The following is a 27,844-nucleotide window of genomic DNA, read 5'->3' as shown; positions in this document are numbered from 1 at the left end:
CCATGCGAGCCAACGGGCCCCGTCTCCAGGTTTTGACCATTTTGGTCCCTTTTCACACGGGAATTGTCGCAGCGTGAAGCATCCCGGGTGTACCCCCTACCACCCCAAACCCCATGCCAGATGTTGGGGTGCGCATCTGGTAGGAGCACCCACCACCCCAAAAAGACAAGGGAGAGGGGACGCCGGCGGGGACCCCCCAGCCGAGGGCGAGCAGCGACGCGAGAGCTGAGCCCAGCCCGCGGCGCCTGCCTGGGCAGGGGCTGGAGCGATGGTGGTGCGTCTGTCTGTCCGTCCGTCCGTCCATCCGCACGGGACCCCAACGAGGAGCGACGCTTTTAGAAAAAGGGTTTTTTCTGTTAATTTTTTTGTTGTCATCATTCGCTAGCAATGGGCAGATGGGTTACTCAGCAATGAGCTCCTGGGTGTTCGGATAGCTGCAGCTACAAATATATAGATTTTTTTTTCGTTTCCTCTTTTAAACACAATGCATCGCTTTTCTTAATATATTCTTTTTCGGCTGTTGTCCCCTCCCTATGGATAAAATGAGATGGGGAAGGCAGAGAGAGGGGAGGGGGGGGTCAACACAAGAACAAGAGAGAAAGCTGGGCCGGGCGGGGCTGGGTGCAGGATCGCACCCCGGGCCGGGTGCCCGGCGGGGAAGGTGAATTCGGCATCGAGTCGGTGGCGGCGTTTCCTTTTAACTGCTGCTTTCTTCCTCTGTTTTATTGAGTTTCTTCAGCGTGTCCAGCAGTTTCTGTGGGGTGAGGATGTGCGTGGACCCTGCGGAGGCAGAGGAAAGGGGGGGGGGGCATCAGTGATGGCTTCGGGATGCCCCCATTGCGCCCCGGCCGCCGGCCCCGCTGTCCCCGGTCCCCCCCGGCGAGGCCTTACCTGGCGGCGACGGCCCCGCGCGCCAGTGGAAATGCTTGCGAGAAAATGTACGTCTATGGGGGCGGAGGTTGTGGGGGGGTACGGATAACGGGAAAGGATCAGAAAAGGAGAAATGAAGGAGATGTATGGAGCTGGGCGGGATGGGAGGGCCGGGAGGTGCCCGTGCAGCGGTGTCGTGGCCGGTGCCGCGGCTCCTGGACCTGTTGGGGACGCAGGAGGCACTGGCCAAAAAGCCACCGGGGTGCCCGGGGCGGGAGGCGCGGGCAGGCAGCAGCCGGGCACGGAGGGACCTTCCGCAGGTGCCCCGGCTCTTCCCCTGCCTGCACCGAGCGCGGCCGGGTCAAAGGGGTGCTCGGGGGGGGGACGGGTGGGAGGGGAGGAGGAAAAGGGCGCTCGCCTTCTGCCGCCCCTTCCTCGCTGGCTCCCCGGCACGATGCCAGCGGCAGCTCCCAGCCACGCTGCCCGCAGCCCGGTCCCTGCCCTCTACACCACCGGCCACCCCTGCAGCCTCCCTGGCTCTGCGCGGACCGACACGCGGCGGCAGTGGCACAGGGCGATGCCACGATGGGTCTCGCCGGCAAAACCGCTGGTAGCTAAACCCCGACGTGGGGTTTGGGGGTCCGCAACATCGGGGGGGCTCCTGCCCAGCCAAGGGCACCAAGCGCCGCGAGAGCAAACCTGCGCTTTCCCATCGACTTGGGATTTCAGCCCCGTCGTACCCCGGAGCTGGGGGGGGTCGCGGCAGCACCCAGCCTTCACCCCAGGGAACGAGAGGAGCCAGAGCCGGGACAAGCGCTGGCATCTGCACCGTGTGCCCGCTCTCCCCCGGGCACCGAACCCCCGGCCCCGCTCCGGCCACCCGCCGTGGGCAGCATCCCGGGGTGCTCCGTCCCCCTGCCCGGCCCCGGGATGCCTCCGCCGGGCAGGCAGACACCCCCGACCCGCCGCCCCTGGCCCCTCCGGCCCCGGCGAGGGGGAACTCATGGCATGAAGGAGCCGGCCAGGTCCGGCCAAGAGACATGGCAGAGGGATGATGAGGCGGCGCTGGATGCTTTTCCACCTGGTAGGAGGAACTGCAAGCATTTTCTTATCGGAGAACCAAACGGAAACGAAACCCAAAATAATAATTAAAGAAAGGAGGAACAGAACAATCAAAGAAAACCCTTCGGGGAGGAAGAGTTTCTTTTTCGTTAGTAAGCTGCCTTTACTTGGTTTCTTTGGCTCACTCCATTGCTGGAGCCTGATCCTCAAATGATACCCTAGTAGAGTCCCTGAAGTCGGGGTGCCTCAGGTCCATGAGAAATTTGGTGGGAGTGAGAATGTGAGTAGAACCTGCGGGAGAACAGAGCGGGGCTGACGGCTGCGCCAAGACCCCCCACCCCACCATTTTTTGGGGTGAGGAAGGACGCGGTTGCTACCCGGAGCATCGTAGGCGCATGCAGGGGGATGGTCCCCGGAGAGACGCGGGATGAGATGGGCGAGAGGCGGGATGGAGCTGGGCGGTGGTGGTGGGTCCGGTGAGGGGGGCACACGGCCAGGGGCTGCGGGAGGTGATGGAGAGGGGGCTGCTGCTCCCAGGGGACTACAAGGAGCAGATGAGATGCTGGCGAGAGGCTCTACCAGGCGCCCCAGGTGAGAATCCAGGGACCAGATGAGACAGTGAGGGGCTCCTGCCCCTGCCTTACAAGGTGTGGATCCAGCTGTGCTTCCCCGGGGGGAATTTTAGGGGACCTAAAAGCTCCTTGCTAACATCTGGCAGGGTTTCCATCATGTCCTCCACGCCTGACCCATGGCTCCTCCAGGAGCACAGCCGGGGTGCTGAGACTGAGCACGCAATGCATGTCCTGTTGCACACGTGCGACAGGAAAATGCATCTCCTGCTGCATTGCACATGCAACAGGACACGCAGCACGTGTGCAAGAGAAAAACATATTGCTTGCTGCATTGCATGTGCAACAGGACACGCGGCATGTGTGGAAGAGGAAAACACGTCTCCTGCTGCATTGCATGTGCAACAGGACACGCAGCACGTGTGCAAGAGGAAAGCACATCTCCTGCTGCATTGCATGTGCAACAGGACACGCAGCACATGTGCAAGAGGAAAGCACATCTGCTCCATTGCATGTGCAACAGCACACGCAGCATGTGTGCAGCAGGAAAACGCATATCCTGCTGCATTGCATGTGCAACAGGACATGCGGCATGTGTGGAAGAGTAAAACACATCTCCTGCTGCATTGCATGTGCAACAGGACACGCAGCACATGTGCAGCAGGAAAACACATCTCCTGCTGCATTGCATGTGCAACAGGACACGCAGCACATGTGCAGCAGGAAAACACATCTCCTGCTGCATTGCATGTGCAACAGGACACGCAGCACATGTTGAAGAGCAAAATGCGTCTCCTGCTGCATACACTGTGCACATCGTGGTTGGCGTGCCGCGTTGCACGCCTCTTTATTTCATTTTTCTCCCTGTGACGACCCTGAGGACGAGCGTGCAACATGGGGGCAACAGGAGCAATTCAAGCTGCAAAACCCCCTTCCCTTTCCCCGAGAGCTGCCTGAACAAAACCAGTCAGGGAGAGGAAAAATGAGAGCAAAAATGGGGATGGGTGGAGGGACATACCCCGTCCCTGGGGAGGGGGGACACAGGGGTGACACCAGGAGAAGACCTTTCTGCAGAGTTCCAGCTCCTGCAGTCATCTGGAGCCGGGAATTTGCGGGGTGGCGGAGGGAGCGTGGGATGAGCAGCCAGCGCGACGGGGCGCAGGGTCCAGCCCCGGCTCCCACTCACCTATTAGCACTTCCCACTTGCCGCTGGCTTGCGTCACCTCGTAGGCGCAGCGCATCTCGTTCATGCTGACGCCGCCCAGGATGAAGATGATGAGGCGGGGGCCGCTTCGGTACTCGCCGGGGGCCTTGTTCTTGTGCCAGTGGCCGTAGCGGGCACTAGAGAGAGGAAGAGGAGAGGGATGAAGGATGGGTAGGAGGATGCTCGGCAACAAACTGTGCACTGGGTTCACATCTTAACTAAATCACATGTTAATTAGCTTCCAAATTGCTGTTAGAGCAGGTAAAGTCCAGCTTCCCAGCCACGAGCGCTGCTCACTGTTACAGGTAGGGAAACTGAGGCACGGGATGCCTGAATGCCGGCAGAGCAGCTCACAGACCTGCTGATGGATACGGCCCCTCCGGGCAGGTGAGGGATGGATGCTGATGGTGATATACGTGCTCTGTATAGGGGGAGGGCGGGGGGGGACCCACCTGACGGCAGTGGTGCTGAAGGAGGCGGAGGAGCGGGTGGAGATGTACGGGTAGTGCTTGGTGTCCAGCTTGTCATCGATGGCGTCCTGCGGGCAGAGAGCCCCGGGGCGGGGGGGAGGGAGTCAGCGAAGAGCCAGGCACTGCCCCTGGCCTGAGAGCCCCTCTGCAGGGCTGTGCCCAGGAGGGTTGGCCCAACTGGGTCAGGATTCATTTGCATATATTTGCATAGCCTTACTTTTTGGAACAATTTGGCTATCTTCTTGTAATAGGGTGCACTTGGGGGGAGGAGGGTGGTGCTTGGCTGCTGTGGGGCAGGGGCAGAGCAGGGGGGCCTGCAGCACGGGGTATGGGGTGAGGCTCGCCCTGAGCTTGGGGGTGTCTGTGGAGGTAGGGTAAGGGAGGGGGAAGCACAACCATTTTGCTGGGACACTCAGGGATAGGAGCTGAGCCAGAGGCTTCACGGCTGTGATCTGCCCTGGGGGTAAGGGACCTGCTTTTGCTTTCATCAGTGGTGGAGGGTTAATGCCATTGTGCAGTCCCCTCGGGTCCTGGGATGGGGTTTGGGGGTTCCCTGGGTGTGAACCCGCTTGTCCTGGGAGGGTTTGCATGGGCTGTGATAGGGGAAGGCAAAAGCTGTGTGCTTCTGGAAATGGAGGGAGGTTGGGCTCTGCCTGTCATCGGTGTCTGGGAGCAGAGGTGGCATTGAACTGCAGCGATCGATCTCTCCCTCCCCAAAATGTGGCTCCAGGGTCGGTCGGTCTGTCTGAGCAGGTGGGGAACTGTCTGAGCAGGTGGGGAACGTCTGTGTTGGGGAGCAGCATTGGTGCCTGTGATTCCCTGGCTCTGGGCAAACCCCAGGAGGCTGCTCCGATTCGAGGGGTGGTGGGGAGGGAGGAAGGCAGTGCCTGGAGAAAATCACTTTTTGGCTCTGCCTGGTGCTATCCAAGCGCAGAGCTCATGGGGTAGCTCCCATGGGTACAGACCCGGCTGTGCCTGCGGGCGGGGATGAATGGCACTGTGCCCGTCCCCCGGCTCAGCTGGGGTGCGGGCAACGCTGTGATGAGGCTACCCAGCCATGCCCGTCGTGGCACACGGTGCGGCACGAGGAGCAACCAGTTTGTTATTGCATTTTGTACCGCAGGGATGCCGTGCATCCCACCTGGGGCCAGCGTGCACATGGGAGCCAGGAAAGCCTCCCAGAACATCCCAAACTTGTTGCAACTGCAGGCAGTGAGCAGCCTGGAGGGCACGTGTCAGGGAGAGGTGCCAGCGTTTGGGCTGGAAGCAGCCAGCTCTCTGCAGGTCCCTTCCCTGGCAGTGCTGAGGTCCTTGCTCCATCTCCTGTCCCTGCCCTTGCTGGCTCACCTCCATGATGTCCTTAATTACAGGGGTCCATCGGGAGAGCTGGTAGGTCTGCTCGCTGATCCGCTCCTTCCGCTCTGGCTTGCTCCGGCGGCGCAGGGTGGACTGGGCAGAAAGAGCACAGGGACACCCTGAGACACGGGGGCTCCGGCGGTGGGACCGGGGCCACCCCGGAGGGGTGCTGGGGGCATCCCGGGGGGGGGTACATGGTTGCCGTAGCAGAGCGGGTGCCATGGTCCCTCCGAGGGGCAAGGGGGGCTGTGGGGAGCGGGAGGTGGGCACTCACATCTGTGATGATGGGCACCCCGAGGTGGGCCATGTTGGTGATGATCTCGCTGTCCTCTGCCGGGATCTGAGCGTGCTGGATCAGCTTGTTCAGGTTCTCCTCAGTGATACCTGGAAATGCAACAGGGAGATGGTGTCCTCCTGAGAAATGACTCCCAGTGGGAACACGGCCCCTCCATTGTCACCACAGGACACCTGGCCTGGTGGTGGTCAGGAAGACAGGGCTGAGCTTTTCCATCCGGCTTATCTTGGCCAACCCCTGAGCTGTTTGCCACCCGGACCCGCCTGCATGTCTTGCCCACCCCTGCCCAGGTGTCCTCCTCACCGTTCTTCAGGAAGATGTAGAGCAAGATGATGCGGATCTTGTCATAGGTGCTGACGTTCCCATCCAGCAGGATGGGGACGATGGCCCTCATGGGGTCCTTGATCTTCTCGCCTTCAGCATCGGTGCCCATAGCCAGGTCCTGCGGAAACGCACGTGCTTATCACCTCTCAACCCATGGCTCAGTGCTGAGCTGTGGGGCAAGAGCTGCCAGCCCCAGCTGTCCCCACAGGGATGGGGCAAGAGGGGGGGGGATGTGGGGCTGGGGGAGCCGGTACCTGTTCGACTCTGCAGAGCTTATCCACCGTGCCCTGGTAGTGCTTCATGCAGTCCTCAGCCAGGTGCAGGTGGGTCGAGTACTGGGGGGACAAGAGCGGCGCAGTCACCCTTGCAGTGCTGGCAGCAGCCGAAGGTCCCCGTGCCACCACCCCAGCCTCAGCCCCCGCCCGCGGACAGGGACCCTCTGAGGAGAGCTGCCATCACCCGCCTCCTGGGTGGGCTCAGCACCAGCCACTCTGCACAGACGTTCCCCCCCTCCCTCGTACCTTGCTGAGCTCCTTCTGGTACTGTGGCATCTTCTTCAGCATCTGGGACAGGTCTCTCATGGTGGTCTGCGAGGGAAGGGGACACGGTCACTCACCCTTGGCGACTTAGGGACCGTGAGCAGGGAGGGGATGACCCTGCCAAGGACTTCTGTCCCCATGCGAGCCCCTTGCGGGGTTTGGTGATGCCTGCCTGGGCACTGCCGGGTCTCCTCTGCTGTGGTCGAGGGGCAGGGAGGGGGTCTGCAGCTCTGCAAACTGGAGTGTCAAGGGGAGAAATCCCCCCAGGACCTTCCTCTGGGACACCCGCGTGCTTGGCTGAGGCTGAGATGGTGCTTTCAGCTTCTGACCACTTTTACATCCTATTCCCACTGGGGTCCCTTCACTGCCATCGACTCAGGGTCTCCGCAAGGGAACTGCCCAGGGTCGGAGGCAGCCGCTGCGGGAGGTGCACGGACCTTGTGCCAGGGGCAAACTGACCCGCGTTGTGCGGTGCCCTCCCAAGGCACCCTGTTTCCCCAGCGCTGGGTGTAGGGCTGGCATGCCACAGCCATCTCCCCCGGTCAGGGACTAGAGCACCCTTGGCCCTTTGCAGAGATCCCCGTGGGGCGTCCCAAGGACGCTCCACCATGTGCCAGCCTGTGGCCAAGCCCCCCAGGTGCCCGTCCCCAGCTCGGGGGGCGCAGTCAGGTCACCTTATCGCCTGTGTTCATCCTCTTGCTCGAAGAAAACTCCTTCAGGGACCGGGTCACCTCCCTGGGGAGAGGAGGAGGGCACAGCCGTCAGCGGGGAGGGGACCCTAGCAGCGGAGTGGGTGGCAATGCTGAGCCCATGTCCCACCCAGCTGGCAAACCGCCCGCAGGAACACTCACTGGGACACCTCGGCGATGTGTTTGTGGCGCAATGTGACCCACAGGTCATCATCCTCGTCCAGGAGAACTTCCTTAATCCGGGCTTCCCCGATGCCGCTCGTCTCGTACCTGGGAAGAGGACGGGGGGGGGGGGCGTCATGGTGGGGATGGGGCTGGGCAGGCACGTGGTCCCCTCGCTGCCTGGGCTCTAGGGAGATGGGGGGACACGGGGCCTCTTCTTGGCTCTGCCAGCAGCAGGGTGAAGTTATTTCAACTCTGTTTCACGTCTCACCTTCTTGTGCCCCTTCAACTGCTAAATCTTGGGAAGGGGCCAAGGGTTGAAGGCTAGAAAAGCCCCTTTTGCATCAATCCTGCCCATGACGCCTGCCAGGCTGCAGGCAGGAACGGTTTCTCCCAACCGATGACGTGTGACGGATGGAAGGATGCTGAGGCTCAGACTTCACAGCTGAGCTTCCAACTCCTGCTCAAGGGCTGGGCTCGTGGGGGCCATGGGGGTCGCGGGGACAGCAGTGCCGCACTCACTTGTAGACATCGTTCTCGATGGGCAGGAGGTCGTAGCTCATCGCCTGGAAGGTCAGCTCGTGCAGCACGGGGGAAGCAGGGTCAAAGCCGCGGTCCAGAATGAGGAGCTGGGAGCGAGCCTTGTCCGGACCCTGCAGAGCCGGGGGGAGCAGTCAGCAGCGGGGCCGGAGGCTCCTCCAGCCCCGCAGGCAGTCGGGAGAAGCCGGGGCTGTTTCAGGGTCCCCGCTCAGGGTCTGCGACTGCCGCGTGGCAGAGCTCGAGCGGGACTTTAGGAGTGAAGCATCACGCGAGCGTCCTCCCCCAGGGCTGCCGGCACCGTCACTGCTCACCTCACCCATGGTGGGGTCGTCAGCTTTGTAGGCATCCAGCTTGTCCTGGATGAGCTGCGCCAGCATGGCATTGTCCTTGTAATCCCTGGAGAAGGCAGGAGGAGAGGTCAGCTCCCCGGGGCGGCTGGCTCTCGCCAGCATGGGATGGGGAGGAGCTGCTGGTTTCCCTGTGCAGTGTCCTTGGCTCATGGGAGAGCGGGGACCTGAGCAGGTTTTGTTGCCCATTTCCATCTCTCCTTGGGGTGCTCTGCTTTGCTTTGGTGCCACTTGGAATTTAGGGTCCCAACCCCTGCCGCTCCCCAGAGCATCTTCAAGTCTGAGCCTGTTTTTACACTGAGCATGGATGTCTGTCTGTCCCACCATCTCCTCCATCCCCACGCCCTCACCAGCACCAGACACAGCATGGCCTCATCCACGCCCCGTGCTCGGCATGGCCCCAGCTCCGCTGCGCTGCGGGGGCAGAGGGCAGGTCCCTGGGGGGGGGGTGCCGACTGCGCTGCCCTTACCCCCTGTACCGCACGGCCGGGTACTCCTTCAGCGTGGCACACAGCGTGGCGATCTGCTCTGCCAGGCGCTCCAGGATCGGGTTCTTCATCTGGGCCTTGTGGGGGCTGTAAAAGCTTTGGAAGGAGTCGGCTGAATCCAGGGAGTAAACCTGGGAGGTGCAGCAGGAGGGAGGTTAGAGGGGATGCGCTGCAGGAGATGTCCGGAGGAGAGCAGCCCCGCAGGACACCCCGGTGGGTCTGGAAACCAGGTGCAACCCCAGACGAAGGTCCCCAGCCAAGCCTGGGACCGGGCAGCCAGAGCTCAGTGATGCTCGGGGCATCTCTTGGGCTTTTGGCTGCCAGCTCTGGACCTTGATGCCTTCCCCAGCTCCATGGCCCGGTCCCTACCCACATGTAGCCCCCCCAGGGTGAGCAGAGGAGGCAGAAGACCCCCTGCCCGCAGCAGTCACCTGCTCCTAGGCAGGGAACCAGAGACCTGGGGATGAGTGGGGACACACTGTTCCCTGGCCGTGCCACCAGTAAAGACCAGAAGCCAACTTGGCTGCATGTGGGGATGCCAACAGTTCGTCTTCCACCTGTTTTTTCTCCCCAGAAATGCTGCAGCTTGAAGGGTTAATGGCACCAAGCGGGTCCCATGCCATCTGTACCCCTCTGTTCCCCTTGTCCCCATGTCCCTGGCAGGGGTGGATGGCACAGGGCTGGCTCCCCAGTGCCCTTGGCTGGGGGCCGTGCCGGGGGGGCTCAGAGCCAGCCAATGCGGCTGCCGGCATGGGGCCAAGGCACGGCACCCGCTAAATCCCCCGCGGCGGCTCAGCCCCGAGAAGTAATCGAAGGAGACAGGGAGGAAAAGTGGAGCAGGAGGCAAGGAGCCGGCTGGAGGAGAGGGGTGCGTGGTGGCTTCGGGGGCTCCTACACAAACCCTGATGGGCTGGAGAAGGACCCGGAGCATCCCACGGCTGCCCCATCCCCTGGACCACCCCAGCTGGGACAGTCCCCAGCCCGGCCTCACCTGGGACTCAGAGGGGAGGAAGGCAATGTTGATCTCCGTCAGGGTTTTGATGACCTTGGCAGCGCGGGATTTCACCAGCTCGTTGAAGAGGGCATCGGGGCAGGCTACAAGAGGAGGAGGAGGAGGAGGGTAGCGCTCAGCATCCCAGCATCTCTCCATCCCCCCTTGCTTGCATGGGTTTTAGTGACCGGGACTTTCCCTCTCCGCCGCTGCTTTCTCGGAGGAGGGCTGGCTGCCTGCAGTGCCTGCCCTGGGGTGCAGGGATGCGGCTGTCCCTTTGGGAGCAGGTGATGCAACCCACCCGCTTGCGCCTGCAGCCGCCCAGTGCCATGGGCAGGAGGGGGCTGTCACCCCACGGTTTGCTCTTTCTCCTTCTCTCCTGCCTGGGAGGTGTCAGTGGGGAGCTGGGGGTCTGGGGTGCCCAGGCAATGGGGTGGGAGCCGTGACCCCCAGGTACTCACAGTCAGTGAAGAAGACGTGGGCAGCTCTGTACTTGGAGGTGGGGGGATCCTTGAAGTCGTTGATGAGGGAGTGGATGGACTGCAAGAGATAAGGGACCAGCTGGGTTGGGCAGGGTGGCACCGCGGGCATCTCGGCAGGGTCACCCAGGGTCCTCCCTCCTGGCATGGGGGAAGCTCTGCACCTCTGGGCCACCGCCCCGGCGGCACCGCTGGCCTCGCTGGAGCCAAGATGCCACCCCAGGGTGGGCATCCCTCTGCCTCCCCCCAGCCAAAGGCCATGCCCCCGCGCCCCATGTACTCACCTTCTCGGAGGGGGTGATGAGATAGACGGCCTCCAGGCTGGGCAGCGGCTCCCGGCGCTTGTTGATGTCTTCCACGACTGGGGGGAAAAACAGGGGCTGTGGCAGGGACGGGCACGGGCACTCGGCTACGCGGGGTTGTTGGATACCCCACGGCAGCACAGGACCAGCCCTGCCAACCCCTCTGTGTCCAAAACATCCCCTGCCCACCCGGGAGCTGGGGCAGGGGCTGTCCCCACCCCATCCCAGCCCCACGGTGCCCCGCTGCGGGTGCGTGGGTGCCTGGCAAGGTCCAGGGAGGGGGGGCGGTGGCTTTGTCTGCTCCTGTGCTGCTGTTGCATTGGTTTATTCTCACGTCCCTCCGCTGGAGGGGACTGCCCGGGGGCGATGCTCTGGTGGTACCCGGGCTGGGGCAAACCCCCGCCGCCCCGAACACCTCGCGACGCATGGCCTGGGGTTTCCTTCTCTTTTCGGAGCGCTGTAGGGAGCTATTTATAGGACTGACATAAAATAACACCTGGTCTCTTCCTCGGACTGAGATACTGTCAGGAGAAAAGGCGTTCGGGCTCCTCCAGCCCCAGCAGGCAAGGAGGGAGGCTGTGAAACATCAGCCTGGCACCCAGACTGTTGTCCATGAGCAACGGGAGGTAGCGTGTCTCCATCCCAAGTGGGATGGGGCTGGGTGGGGGCCGTGCCGCCGCCTCGACTGGTTTGTGCCAGCCCGGGGATGCCGTTGCAGGTCCCCTGGTACAGAGGGAGGTTTTGCCCTTCCTACAGTGAGGTTTGCGGGAGACGGCTGGGACCCGGTACTCACTCGTTATACCCTCCGTCATGATGTCGGTCATCTTGCAGCAGGAGGAGAGCATGCGCATGCTGAGCTGGTCCACCACCAGCACCTGGGGAGAGGGGCTGTGAGCTGGGGGCACGGTGGGCAGCCAGGGAACTGCCCTTCCCCACCCTTGGGTGCTCCCTGCCTACACCTACCCCCTTCCCTGCTTCCTCCTCCCCACCCTCCTCCTCCCCTGGCCCCCCCGGGGTTTGGCGCTCACCTTCCATTCGCCCTTCTTCTTCACTTTCCGGATCACATCATGCATAATCTCTGCAAAAGAGGGAGTGCGGGCGGGGATGAGCACCCCAAGTCCCCCCCGTAGCACCCCGGGGCCTGTCGGCAGCAGCAGACTCTGCGCCGGGGGCACCGAACCCCCCACCCGTGTGTGGGGCCACAGCGAGCCCCGCTCCCCCCGTGCCTTTCCCGGGGATGTGGGGAGGAGATGGGGGGTGGTTTTGGGGTACCCAGGAAGGGGCGGTCACCCCCCAGCCCTGTTTTTCTCTCGTGCTTGGCACTAACAGATGGAGTCCACGCTGGTGGGGAGCTGTGAGCTGGCGGAGGGTCGGGGGGTCCCTCTGGGGAGCCTGGGAGCCACCCCACACGTCTCGGCCCTAATCCAAAGCGCCGGGAAAACAACAGCAGCTTAAGAGCTCCTTTTAGAAACAAGAATCAAGCAGCCTGAGCCTGTTCCTTGTAATCCCCCGCAATCCCCTTTCGCCTCCCGCGGCTGCTGGGCTTACACAACCGGCTGGGATGGCAGCACCCGCGGGTCCCCCTGCACCCCAGGGACCCCTCGGGGCTGGGGCCACCCTGCACCCATATTGCCAGGCACAGACACCCCACTTCTGCCCCGGTCCAGCCTGCGGGCTGCTCCCCGTGGGGTGGAGGTTAAGGCCGTGTGAGGAGGTGGCCGCAGCAGCGGGACGGGGACGTCACCTTTTCAGGCTGGGTTGCAGGAGGGTGGTTTTGAGCCTCACCAGAACAGGGACTTGCCCTCCTGCCAGACACACGTGCTGTCTAAACATGAGTGTTGAGGGACATGAGGTGCCCCCAAGACCCTGAAGGTCCCCTTTTTACCCTGGTGTATGGCCCCTCGCAGAGCCGGGACATGCCGGGGAACTGTCCGGCTGAGCCCAAGGGAAAGAGTCTGCGTCCGTGAGCGGCTGCGCCCTGTCCTCTGCACAGTGCTTCTCCGTGGCTTTCTCCCCTGGAGGGTTTTGCTCTGACCCTCTGGTCCCAGGGACAGGGATGGAAATGCCCAATTAAAACCCAATTAAGAAATGTTTCTAAATCGGAAAACACGCGAGGTGAGGGGAGCCCGTTGTCGAGGTTGTCACCCTGCCAGCCTCAGCCTGGGGACCCTTCCCCTGCTGGAGTGACCCCAAGGGTGCTGGTCCCCCAGGTAAAGCTCAATTTGGGTTTCTGTGGGGCAGTTTGGGGCCCAAATTTGTCCCTTTTTTAGAACAAGGCTTGAGGAAGGTATGCAGAGGGGACTGCCCTGGGAGCACCCAGCCCTAGAAACTCCTGCTTTTGGGTGATGCTGAATTCAGGCAAACCACCCAATATTCCCAGCTCTCCCACCCGCTGGGGATTTGCACGGGTACGAGCAGCTCGGGGCTGGCCGGGGCCTCACAGCCACCCTGTGCCGCATGGAGCATCCTCGCCGGGAGAGCGGAGGGGCCCTGCCAGGCTCGGCTCAGCCCCGGCCCCCCAGGGTGATGTTCCCTGTGGTTTCCCCACGCTGCTGGGCTCATTCACCATGCTACCATCCAAACACCCCGCGGGGATTTCACAGGCTGAGTGAGGCTGTAACACCCCCTGGGCTGCCCGCGGGGCTCAGAGCCATGGCACTGGGGTGGGGACTGGTGCCAGCAGGAATAAACTGGGAGCCTGTGGGCACTGCTGGTCTGTGTGTCCTGCTGTGAAACTTGGAGGCAGCAGTTCCTACAGCTGCACATCCACCTCTTTCCCAGAGACATCTCTACCTCAGGAGAGCCCCAGAAAGATGCTGGCCATGAACTCGAGGTCCTGCCTGCCCTTGGTCACATCCCCCAGCCTCTCCATCGGTAAAGGGGGTGCGGGGCATCTCTGGGCCATGGGGAGGGGATGGAGGGTGACTGGGTACAGCTGGGGTCGGGTCTGTACCCTGTCAGTGCCTGAGCTGGGCGCTGCCGGTGGGGAAAGGCTGCTGCTTGCACCCATGTGCACTGCCCGCCCAAATCCAGGTCACCCACACGGCAAAAATGTGAACCGGGAATTGTCCTCCACTGCGGGCAGTGTCCCCGGGTTCTGCTCCCTGGTCCTTCGCTGGTGCGGGAGAGGGGCTGGGAAGGCGGGATGCCAGCGTATCCCTCCTCCTCCTTTCATTACTCACGTTTGGCTCCTTCCCCGGAGCAAGGATCCAGGAACAACAGTGCTGTTTACAAGGCAGCACGCACACGCCCTCCATCCCACACCCACAACCTCCATTGCTAACGACGGGGAGTAAAGCACGGGGGGCCGTGGCGGTGCACCACGTGCCGGGCGGCGATACCGGCCGGGAAGGCGTCAGGGTCTGGCTGTGAGCAGCCGGAAAGAAATCCTGCCCCTGTGATGAAAATACCACTTTGCTCCGGGGCCGGGAGGGGAAGGAAGGAGGCTGGGAACGAGCGTCCTGGGGCCCAGGGGACGGTGCCGTCGGTGCAAAGGCTCCTGCGGCTTGGCTGGCGCGGTGCTCCCGGCACCCTCTGTTTGCTGCGGCAAGTGGGGGACGGGGATCCGGGGCAGGGGAGCCCGAAAAAAGCTCCCTGAGGAGCTGCCTCGGCCAGCCCCAACCTGCTCCTCACCAGGGCAGCCGCTGCAGGGGACATTTTGTCCTCAGAGCCTGGCTTTGTGGGGACTCTGTTCTGCATACGTGTGGGTTCAGCTGGATGCGTGCGAGGGGGGGAGCGTCTGCCCCGCCGTGCACCTCCCAGTGCCAAATGTGCCGTCGTGTCCCCTGGCCTGATCCCGGCACCGAGATGGGCATCCCAGAGCAGAAACTGGGCACCTCGGAAGGTGACTGCTCTGAGCTTTGTGGTTTTAAGGCGTCCATCTCCCGATCAGAGACGGGCCCCCATCGGCACCGGGGGCCAGCCCTGCTCCCAGCCTGCTGCAGAGCTGCCCTGTGCCTGGGCTGCAGCCAGGCACAGCCCTTCCCTAAACCCATGTCCTCTCCTGCCTTCACCATGGGTCAGATCTGTCTGCAAAGTTAAGTAGCCTCCAGGTCTGCTCTGCCACCGGCTGCCAGAGCCAGCTCACAGCCCAGGCAAGGTGGGGAAAGAGGCAGAACCACAGAGCATCCTCCAAAGATGCTCCGCAGCCCTGGCAAAGCACGGGAGGGCATGAGACACAAACCCGAGCAAAAGCTTGAGATTACAGTGTCCTGTTTGGAGGAGACGTGGCCATGACCTGCACCTCCCAGGTGTCCCTGCAGAAACCGTTGCTGTCCTTGCACCCCTCAGGTTAGGGAAAAGAGGTCTGTTAGTACTTGGGTGGACCAAGAGGGCAACACTAAATGCTGTGGGTGGCCAGGGCTGGCACGGAAAGGGGATTTTGAGGTCAAAAGCTACAGTCCAACAGGGTACAGCTGCTCCCTGGGGCTGTTCTGGCTGACGTGGCTGCTAGCAGAGGAGCTGGGGCTGTGATGCTCTCTGTGTTGCTGTGTCTGGGAAGCTGGGCAGAAGGTGGGTACTGCCCGCACCCTGTCAAGGAGCAGGGAGGTCCCCAGGCATTGCTGAAAGAGGACCTTGTGTTTACTGCTGGGCACCAGCAGCATGTCACCTCTTGGTGGGTCTGGTGACGCCAGGCGATCCCTGTTAGCCCAATACACTGCCCTTCCCAACCGGCATCCCAGCAGCAGAGGGGCTCCCGGGGCACTACCCGTTGCAGCGCTGGGGCTGCCAGGTGGGAGGTGAGGGCACGGGGACGAACAAAGTACCGAGGGCTTGGCCAGGGCCAGAGCTGAGAAGGTGCCCAGACCCGTCCTCAGAGCAGGGCAATTTCTAAGCAGCATCTCTGGCAAGGGCACGTCTAACCAGGAGACGGGATGCCAGCGCATACAAGCTATCCAGGATGAGTAATGCCAGGTAAGGCATCCTTGAGCCAATTCTGCACTCAGGGAGTGTTACAGGATCAGCAAGATACTCCCCGGGGAAACGGTAGCTCCTCCATTCCCCGAGGTCCTCAAGTCAAGCCTGGATGCCTCCCGGGAAGCGGTGCTCTCATGTCCCTGCATTGGCGGGTCGGATGTATCAGCCTGTGTCCCCAAATGGTCTGGCCAGCCAGAGCTTTTGGGCTCTAACGTCAGTTGGTGACGCTCACAGTCAAGCTTTTCATCTTGGAGATAAACCAGGTTTCAGGGGAAAAATGCGTACGCATGTCTCATCCAGCGCCTTCAACACTTGGCTTGTCTGGACCTACCACGTTGCATCTGTTTCCTTCAGGCTGGAAGAATTTTAATTACAATTTCTACCGAGAACAGACAATACAGACAGCTCTGGATTTATCCTCCAACGTAGAGACAACATCAGCACCTACGGACAAGGAAGCACATCTCACCTACGAACGGAGGACCTCCAGCACTCTTGACTAATACGGTCCTAAAAGTGCACTCATGCAGATGACATGCTTGAGAGCAACCACCACCAGCCCAGCAGCTGCAGTTAGGCTTGTTCTCGGGGTGACACATGGCATGAAAATGACCCACTGCATTGTCTTCAAGCAGGGCCAGAAGCTGGTGACACGGTGGCCTAGTAGGACTCAAGCCCATACGTCACTCCAAGAGGCTTAGCCCGCATGATTTATACCGAGCTGGCCAGGCAGCCTTTCTCCAAGCCTGCCTTGCCTCGCTTGCTCATGGCAAAAGCAACCAGCCCCATGTCTCCAACTGGTTCTGGGGGAAGAGGGACCAACCCTGCCATCGCTTGTGCCCGCACTAACAAAGCTGTGACCGAGTGCTGCCTGCGCTGAGACAAACTCGTCTTGGGATGCCCCAAGCCCGTTATCCTGCTTCAGAAAGAGCCTGAAACCTAACGAGCAGCCCTGACCTCCACCGGTGAGTGGAAGCGGTAAAACCTTGTCCTGGCCACCAGCCCAGCCTGGAGCACCAGGACAGGCGAGGGATGCTGCAGCCGGGGGATATTTCTGCTCTAGTGCTGACCTGAGCCTGGCCTGTGCCAGCAGCGATGGCCAAGCCCTTCGCTCCTGGAGCAATGCAGGAAGCCAAACTCCTGCTGCTCAGAAATGCTCCTGTGCTGCCACGTCCCAGGACTTCATGAGCTGCACACCTTGGCCTGATGTGGTAAGGGAAGATGGAGTTGCTTTATGGATGGGCAACAGGCTGTAGGGATTGCCCAAGATCCTACAGGAGATGGGTGGGCCTAACCAGAGGCTTTTCCCTGTCCCAGGCAGGGCTCAGTCCTTTCACTCTCCTCACACGTCCTCTGTTTTGGGATCCAAAATCCCAGAGCAGCTCCGGAGAGCCGGATCACAAAAATCCATAGTGAGGTTTGCTCGAGACCCACTTCTCTTAAAAAGCTGTCACACTGCATCTCCGAGACGAAGATGTTTGGCTTTGGGTTGGCTTGGCAACTGCTTTTTTGCTGGTTCATTAACTAATTGCCTAAGACAGTGTGAATGTTACATAGATAAAACCACGTTCGAATGTAGCGGAGCAGTATCTACCTCTGAACATCCTCAGTCGGGGATCTCTAGGTGCCAGCGTACCATCCCCAAGCAGTCCCCAATAAAATAGGCTTCACGGACCAGAGGACAGCAGGGAGGCCATCAACCCCATTCAGGACATAGAGAACAACTTCATCTACAGGAGGCAAAGCCCAGCTGATGATGCCCTTCCGCGCGGCTAAGAGCCACCTCAGGGATGCTTTGAGTCTGAACACCACTGTGTCCATAAACCAAGCAAATCTCAAACCATCTCCCCTCCAGGAGTCTGTGTCTTGAACACCTATTTTTCTCACTGGATTATTTCTGGTGCCCACCTGGAAGACCTCAGCCTTTCTGGAGGACACGGTCCTCACGTAGGAACCTGCTATCGGTGCAACCCAGGTGCCGTCCAGCTGCACTAAGTCCTGCATGGGCAGAATTGCCCAGGCTCAGCTTCATCCTTTCCCCCCCACCCCGGATGAGGTGAACTTTGATATTTTCACATACAGAGCAGCACCGCACGTCTCCCTCATGGCCGCTGGTGAAACACGCCACGTGTCGAAGCCACACCGAGCAGTATTTGTGCTACTCTGGGGAGCCACGCAGCGCTGCATTGCTGCTGGGGCTCTAGCTTCGAGGATTAGTCACGGTAATCATAGTAACCTGTGATTAATTCCTCTTTTTCCTATTTGCACTGCTCTCGGGAAGGATGTACGTATTTATACCTGCCAGCCAAAACCATGGGAAACCTGCACAGCCTAGAGAGAAGGAGGACAGAGACCCGGAGATCTTGAACTCCTTAGAAATTTTGTAACACACCCAAAAAGAAATAAGGGAAATGAAATGCATGATCACGCCCACGAGTCGCTCTCATTGACTACACTGGAGAAATGGGGTAAAATTCACACAGATTTTCACTGTGGGATCACTCCTGGCACAGTTTCCTCGGGTCTGCACAAGGATCTGGGAATTGAGCAGAGCTTCTTCATCTGAGCAGAGTCAATGGGCCACAGACCACGTCAGGTCCCTGTTGAAGGCATCACCCTTCACTAACGCTTGTCCTCTTCCACCAGGTGTTTCCATCCCCAGCAGAGACGCTGTACCTGGCTGTCGGTGGCTGCAGGTGCTGTTGGTGTAGCCAACGTCGGCAGTGCTTTGGTGTCAAGAGGAGCCAAGAGCTTTCCCGCAGCAGGACAGCATGCATGGGGTGTCACAGCATCCCGGAGGGGAGGTGACCCTCTCCCAGGGGTAAGTCGCTCTCTCCTCCACGTGTGGCCATGACTTTCTGAGCTGGTTCTTCTCTGCCTTGAACCAAGAGGGAGCAAAACACCAACAAATTGGGGCTCTTCAGGCTCGGCTCGGTGGGAATCCAGGCTGGGCTGGTCCCCCGTGCGCACGCAGATGGTGGGGATGGGATGGAGGGCAGCTGACGTGCAGCTGAACTGGTCCAACTCTGAGTGGTCTTTGCTGCTCCCTTAGGGGCACAAGGTCAAACCATCTGGTGGGCTCCATGAATGACCCTATAGCACACGTGTCAACGTGTGTGTGTACACATTCATGTGTTTGTGTGTGTATATGGGCAATGTGGAAGCCCACAAATTAATGCACCTTCAGCCTGATCTATTTTTGCACTCTCCAAAACACAAGAGCCAAGTTCCTTCCCGCACCGTGAGTTGGTGGACGCAGCATCTGCTTCTCAGCGTGCAACTAAAAGCCATGTGATGATGATTCTCTTTTTAAATGCGTTGATTTTGTGGGAAGAGGGAGGGAGTCTCTCCTGGGACATTTTTCCTGAGAGGTGCAGGGGAAATTCGACCCAGACCTTACTTTTCTTCTTTTTTTTTTTAAGAGGGAAAGAGTCCAAGTCCTCTACGTCAGTGGCTTTTTCAACCTTCTCGCACATGCAGACACCGGTGGGTGGATGTAGAGCTGCCAAAGTGAGGTTTGTCATTCTTGGTAACCTTCCACAGTCACATACAGGCAAGTATTTCTCAGCCCCTGGTGTAGACCGTGGTTTGGAGACTGAAATTGCTCTGCACTGTGTGGGAAAAAGAGCCCTGAATTCTGCATATATTTTTTCAATCTTTTCCAACTCAGAGCTGACATTGGAGGTGAAACACCCTGGTGACAGGGCTAAAGGCCCCAGCAGAGGCTTTGCCAAGCGCCCATTCCTATACCCACACATCGGGCAGGCGGCACCAGACCGCCCTCAGGACTCCCCGGCATTGGGGATGGGGAGGGCGGGCTGCCCAGGAAGCGACTGGCTTCAGGGTCTGCTCCCACCCATGGGGGACAGGACACAGAGACCCTCTCCTCCTCACCCATCCACTTCACCGGCACGCTGAGATCATGGCAGGGCTGGAGGCTCTGCCCCCGTGAAGGCAGGAGGATGCAATGTGCATCCCTGCAACGGTCCCACCAGGACCAGCCAGCCCTGCGCCCTTCGCTGCCTCCTCTTCCTCTGCTTGGCAGAGACCTTGCCGGACCTGACTGTGGGGCAGCACACAAGCCTCGTACCCCGGGTCCTGAGATGGGCTCGGAGCATCCTCAACGAGCAGCATCCAGCCCTCAAGGTCTCCCTGTGCCCTCAGCAAAGGGCTGGTGGGAGCAGTGAGGTGCCCCAAGCCGCTGGGGTGAGTCATGCACCCGCAACCTGGCAGCAGGTCCCCGGGGCCCCTGGCTGTGCCCCGAGGCTGGCAGCGGGCCGGCAGCCCTGCCTGTGCCTCCTCCCTGTCCTGGAGGTGCAGCACAGCACCTGCAGCTCAGCATGAGCCTGGGTCACTGAGTCACCATGTCCCGGCGCGGGCCAGGCAGGGGTGGACCCTCGAGGGGTACAGAGGGGGACACTGAGTGACACGGTACAGCAGTGACTGCTGTACATGGGCGCTGAGGGCCCGTCCGACCTCGTCCAGGCGGGATTTAAGCGTGGGGCTCCCCGGTGTGGCCCTGGCAGGCAGGCACCCGGGCACAGGTCAGCTCTGCGGGAGGCTGTATAGGCAGGGATGCTCCGTGGGAGGATCAGCTGGTGTCCAGCGGGAAAGGTGTTCTTCTTGCTGTCTCTGGAAGGGAGCAGGACGCTCCCTTATCCCGGGGCTGCTCCGCTTCTCCCATCTGTCTGCGACAGTGACATGGGCAAAAGGAAGCCCTTGGGGAGGTTTCTCTTCTCTTGCAGGTGAAGGGGTCCAGGGGGTTTCAGACCCCACATGGGTATCGCCTCCGTATGCTCCAGCTACATGTCTTGCACCGGCCCACCGTGGTGGCAGGCACTGCACAGGTGTCACCCCTGCAGCGTGGCGGGTCCTGCCTCGCTGGTGATGGTTCAATGAAGTAAACCCAGCCTCCTCCTCCTCCTCCTCTCCACTGCAGGGTGCTGCAGGAGAGCAGGGACCGGGCTGGGCAGGGGAAGCTCCGGGCAGAATGCCCTGAGAAGATCCAAGGAGGCCCTTGGGCAAGAGAAGATGGGAGGAATGTCCATGTCGTGGGGGGTTAGATGAAGATTTGGGGATGGGTGTCCTCAGAGGTGGGACCAGCTCCCACGCTTGGGTGAGATTTTTCTAACCAGCACCACAGCAAAGCGACTGGTTCTCCAGTGGGGTTCCCTGGGAGGTGGCCACAGAGGGAGCAGAAGACAGACCAGGAGGACCTGGTCCTCGGGCATCACCTCCAGGGCCGAGTGCGCTCGGCTCCCATCCCGGTCAGATGAAAGCGAGTCCTGGAGGGACGCAGCCATCGGTGCTGGATACTGCAGGGAGGCGCAGGGACAGCCCCCCCCAGCATGCACCCCATGGCTCTGGGGGGGTGACAATCCGGTTCTGCCCACCTCCTGCAACGCTCACCCACCCCGTCCCCCTGCCCACCTCGTCCCACCTCGCCAGGGACCTCCAAAACCTGTCTTGTTATGGCACCAGCTGGTCAGGAGAATAATCCGGGTCTGGAGGGAAGCCAGGGCAGAATGCAGCTCCGGAGAGGGGGGGCCTGGCGGAGCGAGCCATGGCAACGCGGCAGCATCCTTCCCTCCTCGGGAGGGAGCCCAGCAGAGACAGCCTGCCCCAGGGCCAGCCCCAGGCTCCGACCTCTTGCTCCTTATGAGCAAACATCTTCTCCTGCAGATAAACCTCAGGGGAATCCCCACCCGAGAGCAGGCTGGCGCAGTGAGGGCGAGCCAGGGAAATCTTGTGCTAGCCGCATTGGTGCCCAGGAAAGGGGGAGGTCTGGGTACCCCGCAGACTGGTCCGAGCTCTGGGGGAGCAGCTCCGGCTGAAAACAGCACCTGAAGGCAGGAGCTGATCCACCAAGACCAGGAGCTTCCCACGGCTGTCTGAGGAGCACCTTGAGCCCCGGTGGGAGGGGAGGGCTGGACCCCGCAGGGTGCTCCTCCGAGGGCCCCGTCCCCGCTCCTATGCAGCATTTTGCCTGCACAAACCCTGCGCTCTCCTTCCAGACACCCACGCGTCCCCGGTAGCCCCGCTACGGCACTGATGCCCAGCTACCAGTTATCATCTTCAGCCTGGAATGATATTTTTCAGGGAAGAACAGAGCGGTTTGTTATTAAACCCTGAAGGGAAGGATTGAGCCAGATTTCCATGATGCTGCCTTGAACCTCTGTGTGTGTGTGTGTGTGTGTGTGTGCGCGCGCTCTCTCCCAGCCTATTTCAGCGCAGAAACAATGAATGAAAATAAGGGACACGCAGTGGCGCTGGTCTCTGTCCCCTCTTTAGCGAAGGCACTGGATGAGCTGGATGGGGCCCTGCCTGGGGGTGGGTGGGTGGCTGGTCCAGCTTCCCCCCTGCACCCTGCCCGGCTGGGCTGGGTGCAGCCCCTCTCCCCACCCCGGAGGCGAGCAGCCACCCCCCCAAAAAGAAAACCAAGGAAAACACAAGAGCCAGCCTCCCCCTTCCCCAAAGCTGATGCTGCAGCAGAGAAACACCGGGGCATTTCCCTGCCTTCACCCTTTCATTTTGCAGCTGGCTGGGCTCTAACCCCCAATGCAGCACCCCAGGGTGCCCAGTAAGGGTTGGGGGGGTGAAGGGATGGCGCAGCCCCCCCATCTCCGGGGCAGGTGACGACTGGGAACAAAGCAGGGACATCAATCCGGGGGGGTATCCCCCCCCCCTTCACATCACCACCCACCCGATCACACCACCAGCCCCGGCCGCACCATCTGCAGCCTGTGCGGGAGGGTTTCACCGCACAACGCGGCGGCCGCCGGAGCCACCCCACCCGCGGGGATTTCACCCACGGACACGCACACACACGGCCCCCCCACCCCAGATTACACACTAACCGCTCCCTCCCGAAAAAAAAAAAAAAAAAAAAGAAAAAAAAAAAAAAAAAAGAGACGCGGCTGCCACGATGCCACGGAAATAAATCGCGCAGGAGGAGCGGGGAGGGAGGAGAAAGGCTTTTCATGGCTGCGGGGAGCCCGGGGGAAGTTTCCGCCGGTTCCTGCCGTCATTCCTCCCGGTTTAGTTATTTTTTTTTTTAATTATTTTTTTTTTAATGCGGAGGTTTTCGCTTTAATTTTGCTAGGGGGAAGGGAGCCGCCCCCCCGCCCCGCTCCAGCCCCGGGCATTTTGGAGAATACCCCCCCCCCCCGCCATGAAGCCGTTGACAATATCATCTCGCAACAGCCGGGGAGGAGGAAGCGAAGCGGGGCTGCTCCCTGCCCCCGCCCGCCCCGCAGCCCGGCGGCCAGAAATAGCCCGGCGGGGCGCAGAAATGCCCGGGGGGGGGGTTTGGGGGGGTCCACCCGGCCGCCCCGGGAGCAGGGGAGCGAAGTCACCTCCGGGAAAATGATAATCACAACGCTAAACCCCCCCCCACCCCTCCCCGTTCCAGCGGGGTTTGCTGCGGACAAAGCCGAGAGGCGCCCGGCCTGGCACCGCGGGGGGGGCGGGTTTCTGCACAGCCGGTCATCCCCGGGCCCCCCCGGGCCCCCTCCCCGGGCTCAGACCCCCCCGATATGGGCGGGGGGGGGGGGGCGATCGGGCTTTCCCCCGGTCGTTTAGGAGCCAGAGGCGGGGGGGGGGAAAGACACGAGCGCTTCCCTCTTTACCCCCCCTCCTTTTTCCACCGCCCCCCCTTCTCCTCCCCTCCCCTCAGCACTGCAGAAAAATCCCAACAGCCCCAACACCCCCCCCAAAAAAAATAAATAAATAAACCCCGGAGGGAGACAGCAAGCCCCGATCCCCCCCCCCCAGCCCCCCGGGCCGGCTTGTCCCCCCGTCCTGCCGCTGCCCCACGGGGGTGTCCCGCCCCCCCCCCGCCCCGCCGGGCGCTGATGCCGCCCCGAGGGTCCGTATTTCGCATCCGCAGCGCGCCCCCCCCCCCCAGAAAAGGGGAGCCGGAGCCTGGGTTGTTTCACACCCCCCCGGGCAGTTTCAGCCCCCCCCCCCGCGGGGTGCGCAAGTAGCGCGGCCGGACGCGGATCTTACTTTCTCCCACCACAGCCTTGAGTCCGATGGGGGCCATGTCTCCGGGGGGGGGGCGGGGGGGGGTCCGCAGCGGCTGGGGAAGGGTATGGGGGGGGCGCACACACGCACACCCAGCCGGGCGAGGCTGCGGGCGGCGGGCGCAGCGCCGGGCGGCGCAAGGATGCGGAGGGAGGGAAGGGGGGGGAGAACGGGCGGGGGGCGGGGGGCGGCGGGCTCCGGCGGCCGCGGCGGGGCTCAGCTGACTGCGCGGAGGGGAGGGCCGGGGGGGGCGGGACGCGCGTCACTCCGCCCCGCCCCGCGCCGCAGCGCAGCGCAGCGCAGCGCCCGCCCGCCGCCGCGGAGCGCCCCCTGGCACCCAGCACCCCCCCGCACCCAGCACCCCCCCGGGCACTCAGCACCCCCCCCGAACCCAGCATCCCCCCCCGGCACCCAGCACCCCCCCCCGGCACCCAGCACCCCCCCGCACCCAGCACCCCCCCCCCCCGAACCCAGCACCCCCCCGCACGCAGCACCCCCCCCGGCACTCAGCACCCCCCCGCACCCAGCACCCCCCAGCACCCAGCACCCCCCCCGGCACCCAGCACCCCCCCCCCCGCACCCAGCATCCCCCCCGGCACCCAGCACCCCCCCCCCCCGCACCCAGCATCCCCACCCCGCATCCAGCATCCCCCCCCCCCCTTCCCGCACCCCCCAGGGCTCAGCTCTGCACCTCCGGGCTCATTTTGCCAGCGCCGAAGCAAAGCGCTGCCCCCCCCCTCCATGGGGCTGGGGGAAACCTGCCCCCCCCCAGGGCTGCAGCATCTGCTTGTGGGGAGAGGCCCTCCCCGGGACAGCGGAGGGGGCAGTGGGGAGGGGTCCCTATGGTGTCTCACCCTTGGCCCAGCAAAATCTCCCCCCCCCCCCCCCCCGCAGGGGATGCAGACACCCCGCGGCCACCCACACATGACGGGCACGGGGGGGGCTGTAAATCTGGGGGCAAAGGCTCCTGGCCCGGCAGCTCCTCGCACCCGGGTGCCACCACGGGAGGGTGGCTCTTCCTCCGCGCTGGGGTGCGGGGTGGGTGCCGGGGCTGCCAGCCGCTGCGGTTGGCCCCGAACTGCCCTCCCAGGGCCGTGCCAGCGGGGGGGTTGAGTGTTTTTCTGTGCTCCCCCTTCCACGCCTGGGCAGGGTGTGATGGGGTGAGGAAGGAAAAATGGGAAAGGCGGTGGGAAACGGGGCGATGGCTAGCACAGAGCCTGGGCGAACGGCAGAGCGCTCCAGGGACAGGCTGTGCCCGCAGGTATGGAGAGATATATATGTATGTATGGCCATATATACATCCACCCTGGGGCTCAGAGGCGAGGCAGGACAGGGGGTGCCTGGGGACACCGCCCAGCAAAGGAGAGCCTGGAGGGACGGCGGGGTGACGGAGGCCCGTGCTCCGACCCGGCTGCGTGGGCTCCCAGCAGCCCCAGGTCAGGCGGACGTGCGTCTCGATCCTTTACTTGAAAACCTCTTCTCTTCAATGCGTCCTTAAAAATAAGCTGGAGTTGAGTTTGTCAGAGCCACCGGACTCTCTGCCAACCACAGGCTATAAATACCAGCAGGCTATTTAAGAGCGAGGTATTTATACTCCTTTCCCATCTCCCTGTCAATCTCCCCGGTGAGGCCGAGCATCGCTTCTCTGTAGGCTAAAACGCAGCACGTGTACGGAGCCGGAGGTGAGCCGGGACCCGTCTGCTGGGGGTCCCCGCGGTGGCCCCCCTCCCTGCCCTCAGGGACACTCATCTCGCCGGCAGCCGGGTGGTTCTCTTCCATCCATCACATCTGACAGGAAAAAATAAATAAAGAGTGACACTTGCTTCATTCGAAAAAATCAGCAACCAAAGCCGGACAGTCCCGACCCGCAGGCTGCGGGGGCAACGGCAGGGTGCCAGGCTGGGCACGGAAGCCTTGGAGGTGGGTGCTGGGAGGGCAGGGAGAGAAATGACCTGCAAACGGTGGGGTGGAGAGAGGGCTGCTGTGGGAAGGGTGCTTCGGCATTGCCTTCCTGAGGGCAGGGGCTCGGCCCCACCTAACGTGGGGAGCCCACGTCCTGACGCCCGGGAGCCTGCTGGCTTCGGGGCTGGAGGCTAGTTCCCACTCGAAGGCGTTTGCTGGGGTGCAAAATGCCCCGGGATGGCGGGTCCTCCCAGCAGGGACCGTGGGCTGTTGGCCACAGGCCTTAGACCCTTGGAGACCAGCAGGAGCCTTTCCCTCCTCTGCAAGGGCCTCCAGGTCTCTACAAGAGAGACCCCTCGCTACAAGAAGGACACTGAGGTGCTGGAGCGTGTCCAGAGAAGGGCGACGGAGCTGGTGAGGGGTCTGGAGCACAAGTCTGATGAGGAGCGGCTGAGGGAGCTGGGGTTGTTCAGTCTGGAGAAGAGGAGGCTGAGGGGGAGACCTCATTGCTCTCTACAACTGCCTGAAAGAGGGTTGTGGTGAGGTGGGTGATGGTCTCTTCTCCCAAGTGACAAGTGACAGGACAAGAGGAAATGGCCTCAAGTTGCGCCAGGGGAGGTTCAGGCTGGATATTAGGAAAAAGTTCTTTACTGAGAGAGTGGTGAAACACTGAAATAAAGTGCCCAGGGAAGTGGTGGAGTCACCATCACTGGAGGTGTTCAAGGAACGTGTGGATGAGGCATTGTGGGACATGGTTTAGTGGGCATGGTGGGGTTTGCTGGTTGATGGTTGGACTCGATGATCTTACAGATCTTTTCCAACCTTAGGGATTCTGTGATTCTGGGATTTTGTGATTCTGGGTGAGGAGCCGGTGCCACCCAGCTCGGAACGCCCCCAGCACAGCCGAGCCACAGCGGGTGCAGTCCCTATGCAGCCGAGATACCACGCACAGGTAAGGGAAGGGGAGCAGCATTTCCTCACCCCGCTTTCCACCGTAAGGCTGAGAAGGAACATCAGGGTGGATGGGGAGAGGTGGTGGCTGCTCCCCTCGCTCCATCCTGTGCTGTGCAAATGATGTGAATCGGGGTGGCCGGGTCTGAGCATTGGCATGGGACTTAACCCTGCCTAAATAACGGCGGGAGCTGGGAGGCAAGGCGAGGGACCGGTCTCGGGGTCAAGGAATGGGAGGGAGCTGGCTGAAGCTGGTTTTCCTGAAAGACAAGTTTGAGGCTGTCTGTGGCACGGAGGGGGAGTTGATGTGGGAGATGCTTTCCCGAGCAGCCCTGGGGCCACATCCTGATCCTTCCTTGCTGGTCCTCTCCTCAGGCCTCTGGGCTGGGAGGCCTCACCCTGGTCTTTTTCAACCCCAAAAGTTCAGTTGAAAACTGTCGAGATGCTGGAAATGTGTTTAACTGGGAGAAATGGAGATGTCCTGCAATCTCCTGAGTGCTGGGGCTTGGGGGGAAACACCAGCAGCTCCTGCTGACCTCCTGCCCACCTTCCCTGGGGACCCGGCACTCTCCGGGTGCATTTGGGAGCTCAGGGAACCCACGGGGCAGCGGTGGGAGGGTGTGAGCGTATCCCCGGGCCCCTTCTGATTCCCCTGGGGCTGCTGGCTCGCAGGCAGGGTGAGTGTCTGCAAAACTTTGTGAGCCCTGGGGCTGTCCCCCCCTCCAGAGCCCCAGGGAGGGGGAAACCCCCCCGGCTTCATCCCGCTGGGGGATGCATCCATTGTCAGGGGCCGTCAAACAGGGAGGCCGCTTCAACCCCACCCTCAGTGCAGGCAGAGGCAAACTGGTGACGATGAAGCCAAATAGCTCACCCCAGGGTTGGGAACGTGTCCCAAGGGAAGGTGGCTGCCGGGACAGGGAGGTCACAGCGTCACCCATTGCTTTCGTCCCCGTGAGCTGCCTGGGTGAAGCTGCTCCGGGTTAATCTCCAAGTGTCCAGTGTTTTCACTGGAGGCAGTGAGGGGTGATGGCTGAGCAGAGATACTTGCTCAGCAAGGGGCCCAGGCTTTGTACTTCGGGTTTTCCCGCTGTTTCCAGCTGTTCTTCATTTCTCAAACATATGGTTTTTTCCTTTCCCTTGTGCGAATGCCAGAGCGGTGGCTGCGGTGACCCAGAACCAGGCCTTGCACGATGCGATGCCCCGTCCCTGCCCAGGGTATGGAAGTAAGGCAGAACCCACAGGTCACAAAACCCCTCTTCACAGTATCCCACAGCAAGGGGCAGAGCCAGGGCCGCATCCTGGCCTGGTCCATGCCAGGAATAGCCACCGGAGCCAAAGGGGCCGAGACCAGCGTTCCCATGT

General features: G+C 61.8%; 1 protein-coding gene across 1 annotated transcript; it reads right to left on the bottom strand.

Annotated features, from left to right (window-relative positions):
* Window positions 1-443: 443 nt before the first annotated feature.
* Window positions 444-23,638, bottom strand: STXBP1 (syntaxin binding protein 1). Its single transcript, XM_059828960.1, has 19 exons — window positions 23,612-23,638; window positions 11,716-11,765; window positions 11,481-11,562; window positions 10,670-10,746; window positions 10,368-10,446; window positions 9,907-10,010; window positions 8,898-9,046; window positions 8,392-8,476; window positions 8,063-8,193; window positions 7,541-7,648; window positions 7,364-7,424; window positions 6,672-6,737; window positions 6,405-6,485; window positions 6,130-6,268; window positions 5,806-5,915; window positions 5,523-5,624; window positions 4,158-4,243; window positions 3,688-3,842; window positions 444-780 (listed from the first exon to the last, which is right to left on the bottom strand). The coding sequence occupies exons 2-19, from the start codon at window positions 11,758-11,760 to the stop codon at window positions 698-700; spliced, it is 1,743 nt and encodes a 580-aa protein (XP_059684943.1). The 5' UTR covers window positions 11,761-11,765; window positions 23,612-23,638; the 3' UTR covers window positions 444-697.
* Window positions 23,639-27,844: the final 4,206 nt, after the last annotated feature.

Source organism: Gavia stellata, chromosome 24, assembly GCF_030936135.1.
Source record: "Gavia stellata isolate bGavSte3 chromosome 24, bGavSte3.hap2, whole genome shotgun sequence".
Taxonomy (NCBI): Eukaryota; Metazoa; Chordata; class Aves; order Gaviiformes; family Gaviidae; genus Gavia; species Gavia stellata.
The sequence above is the reverse complement of the archived record's forward strand: the minus strand, read 5'-3'. Positions and strand labels throughout refer to the sequence as shown.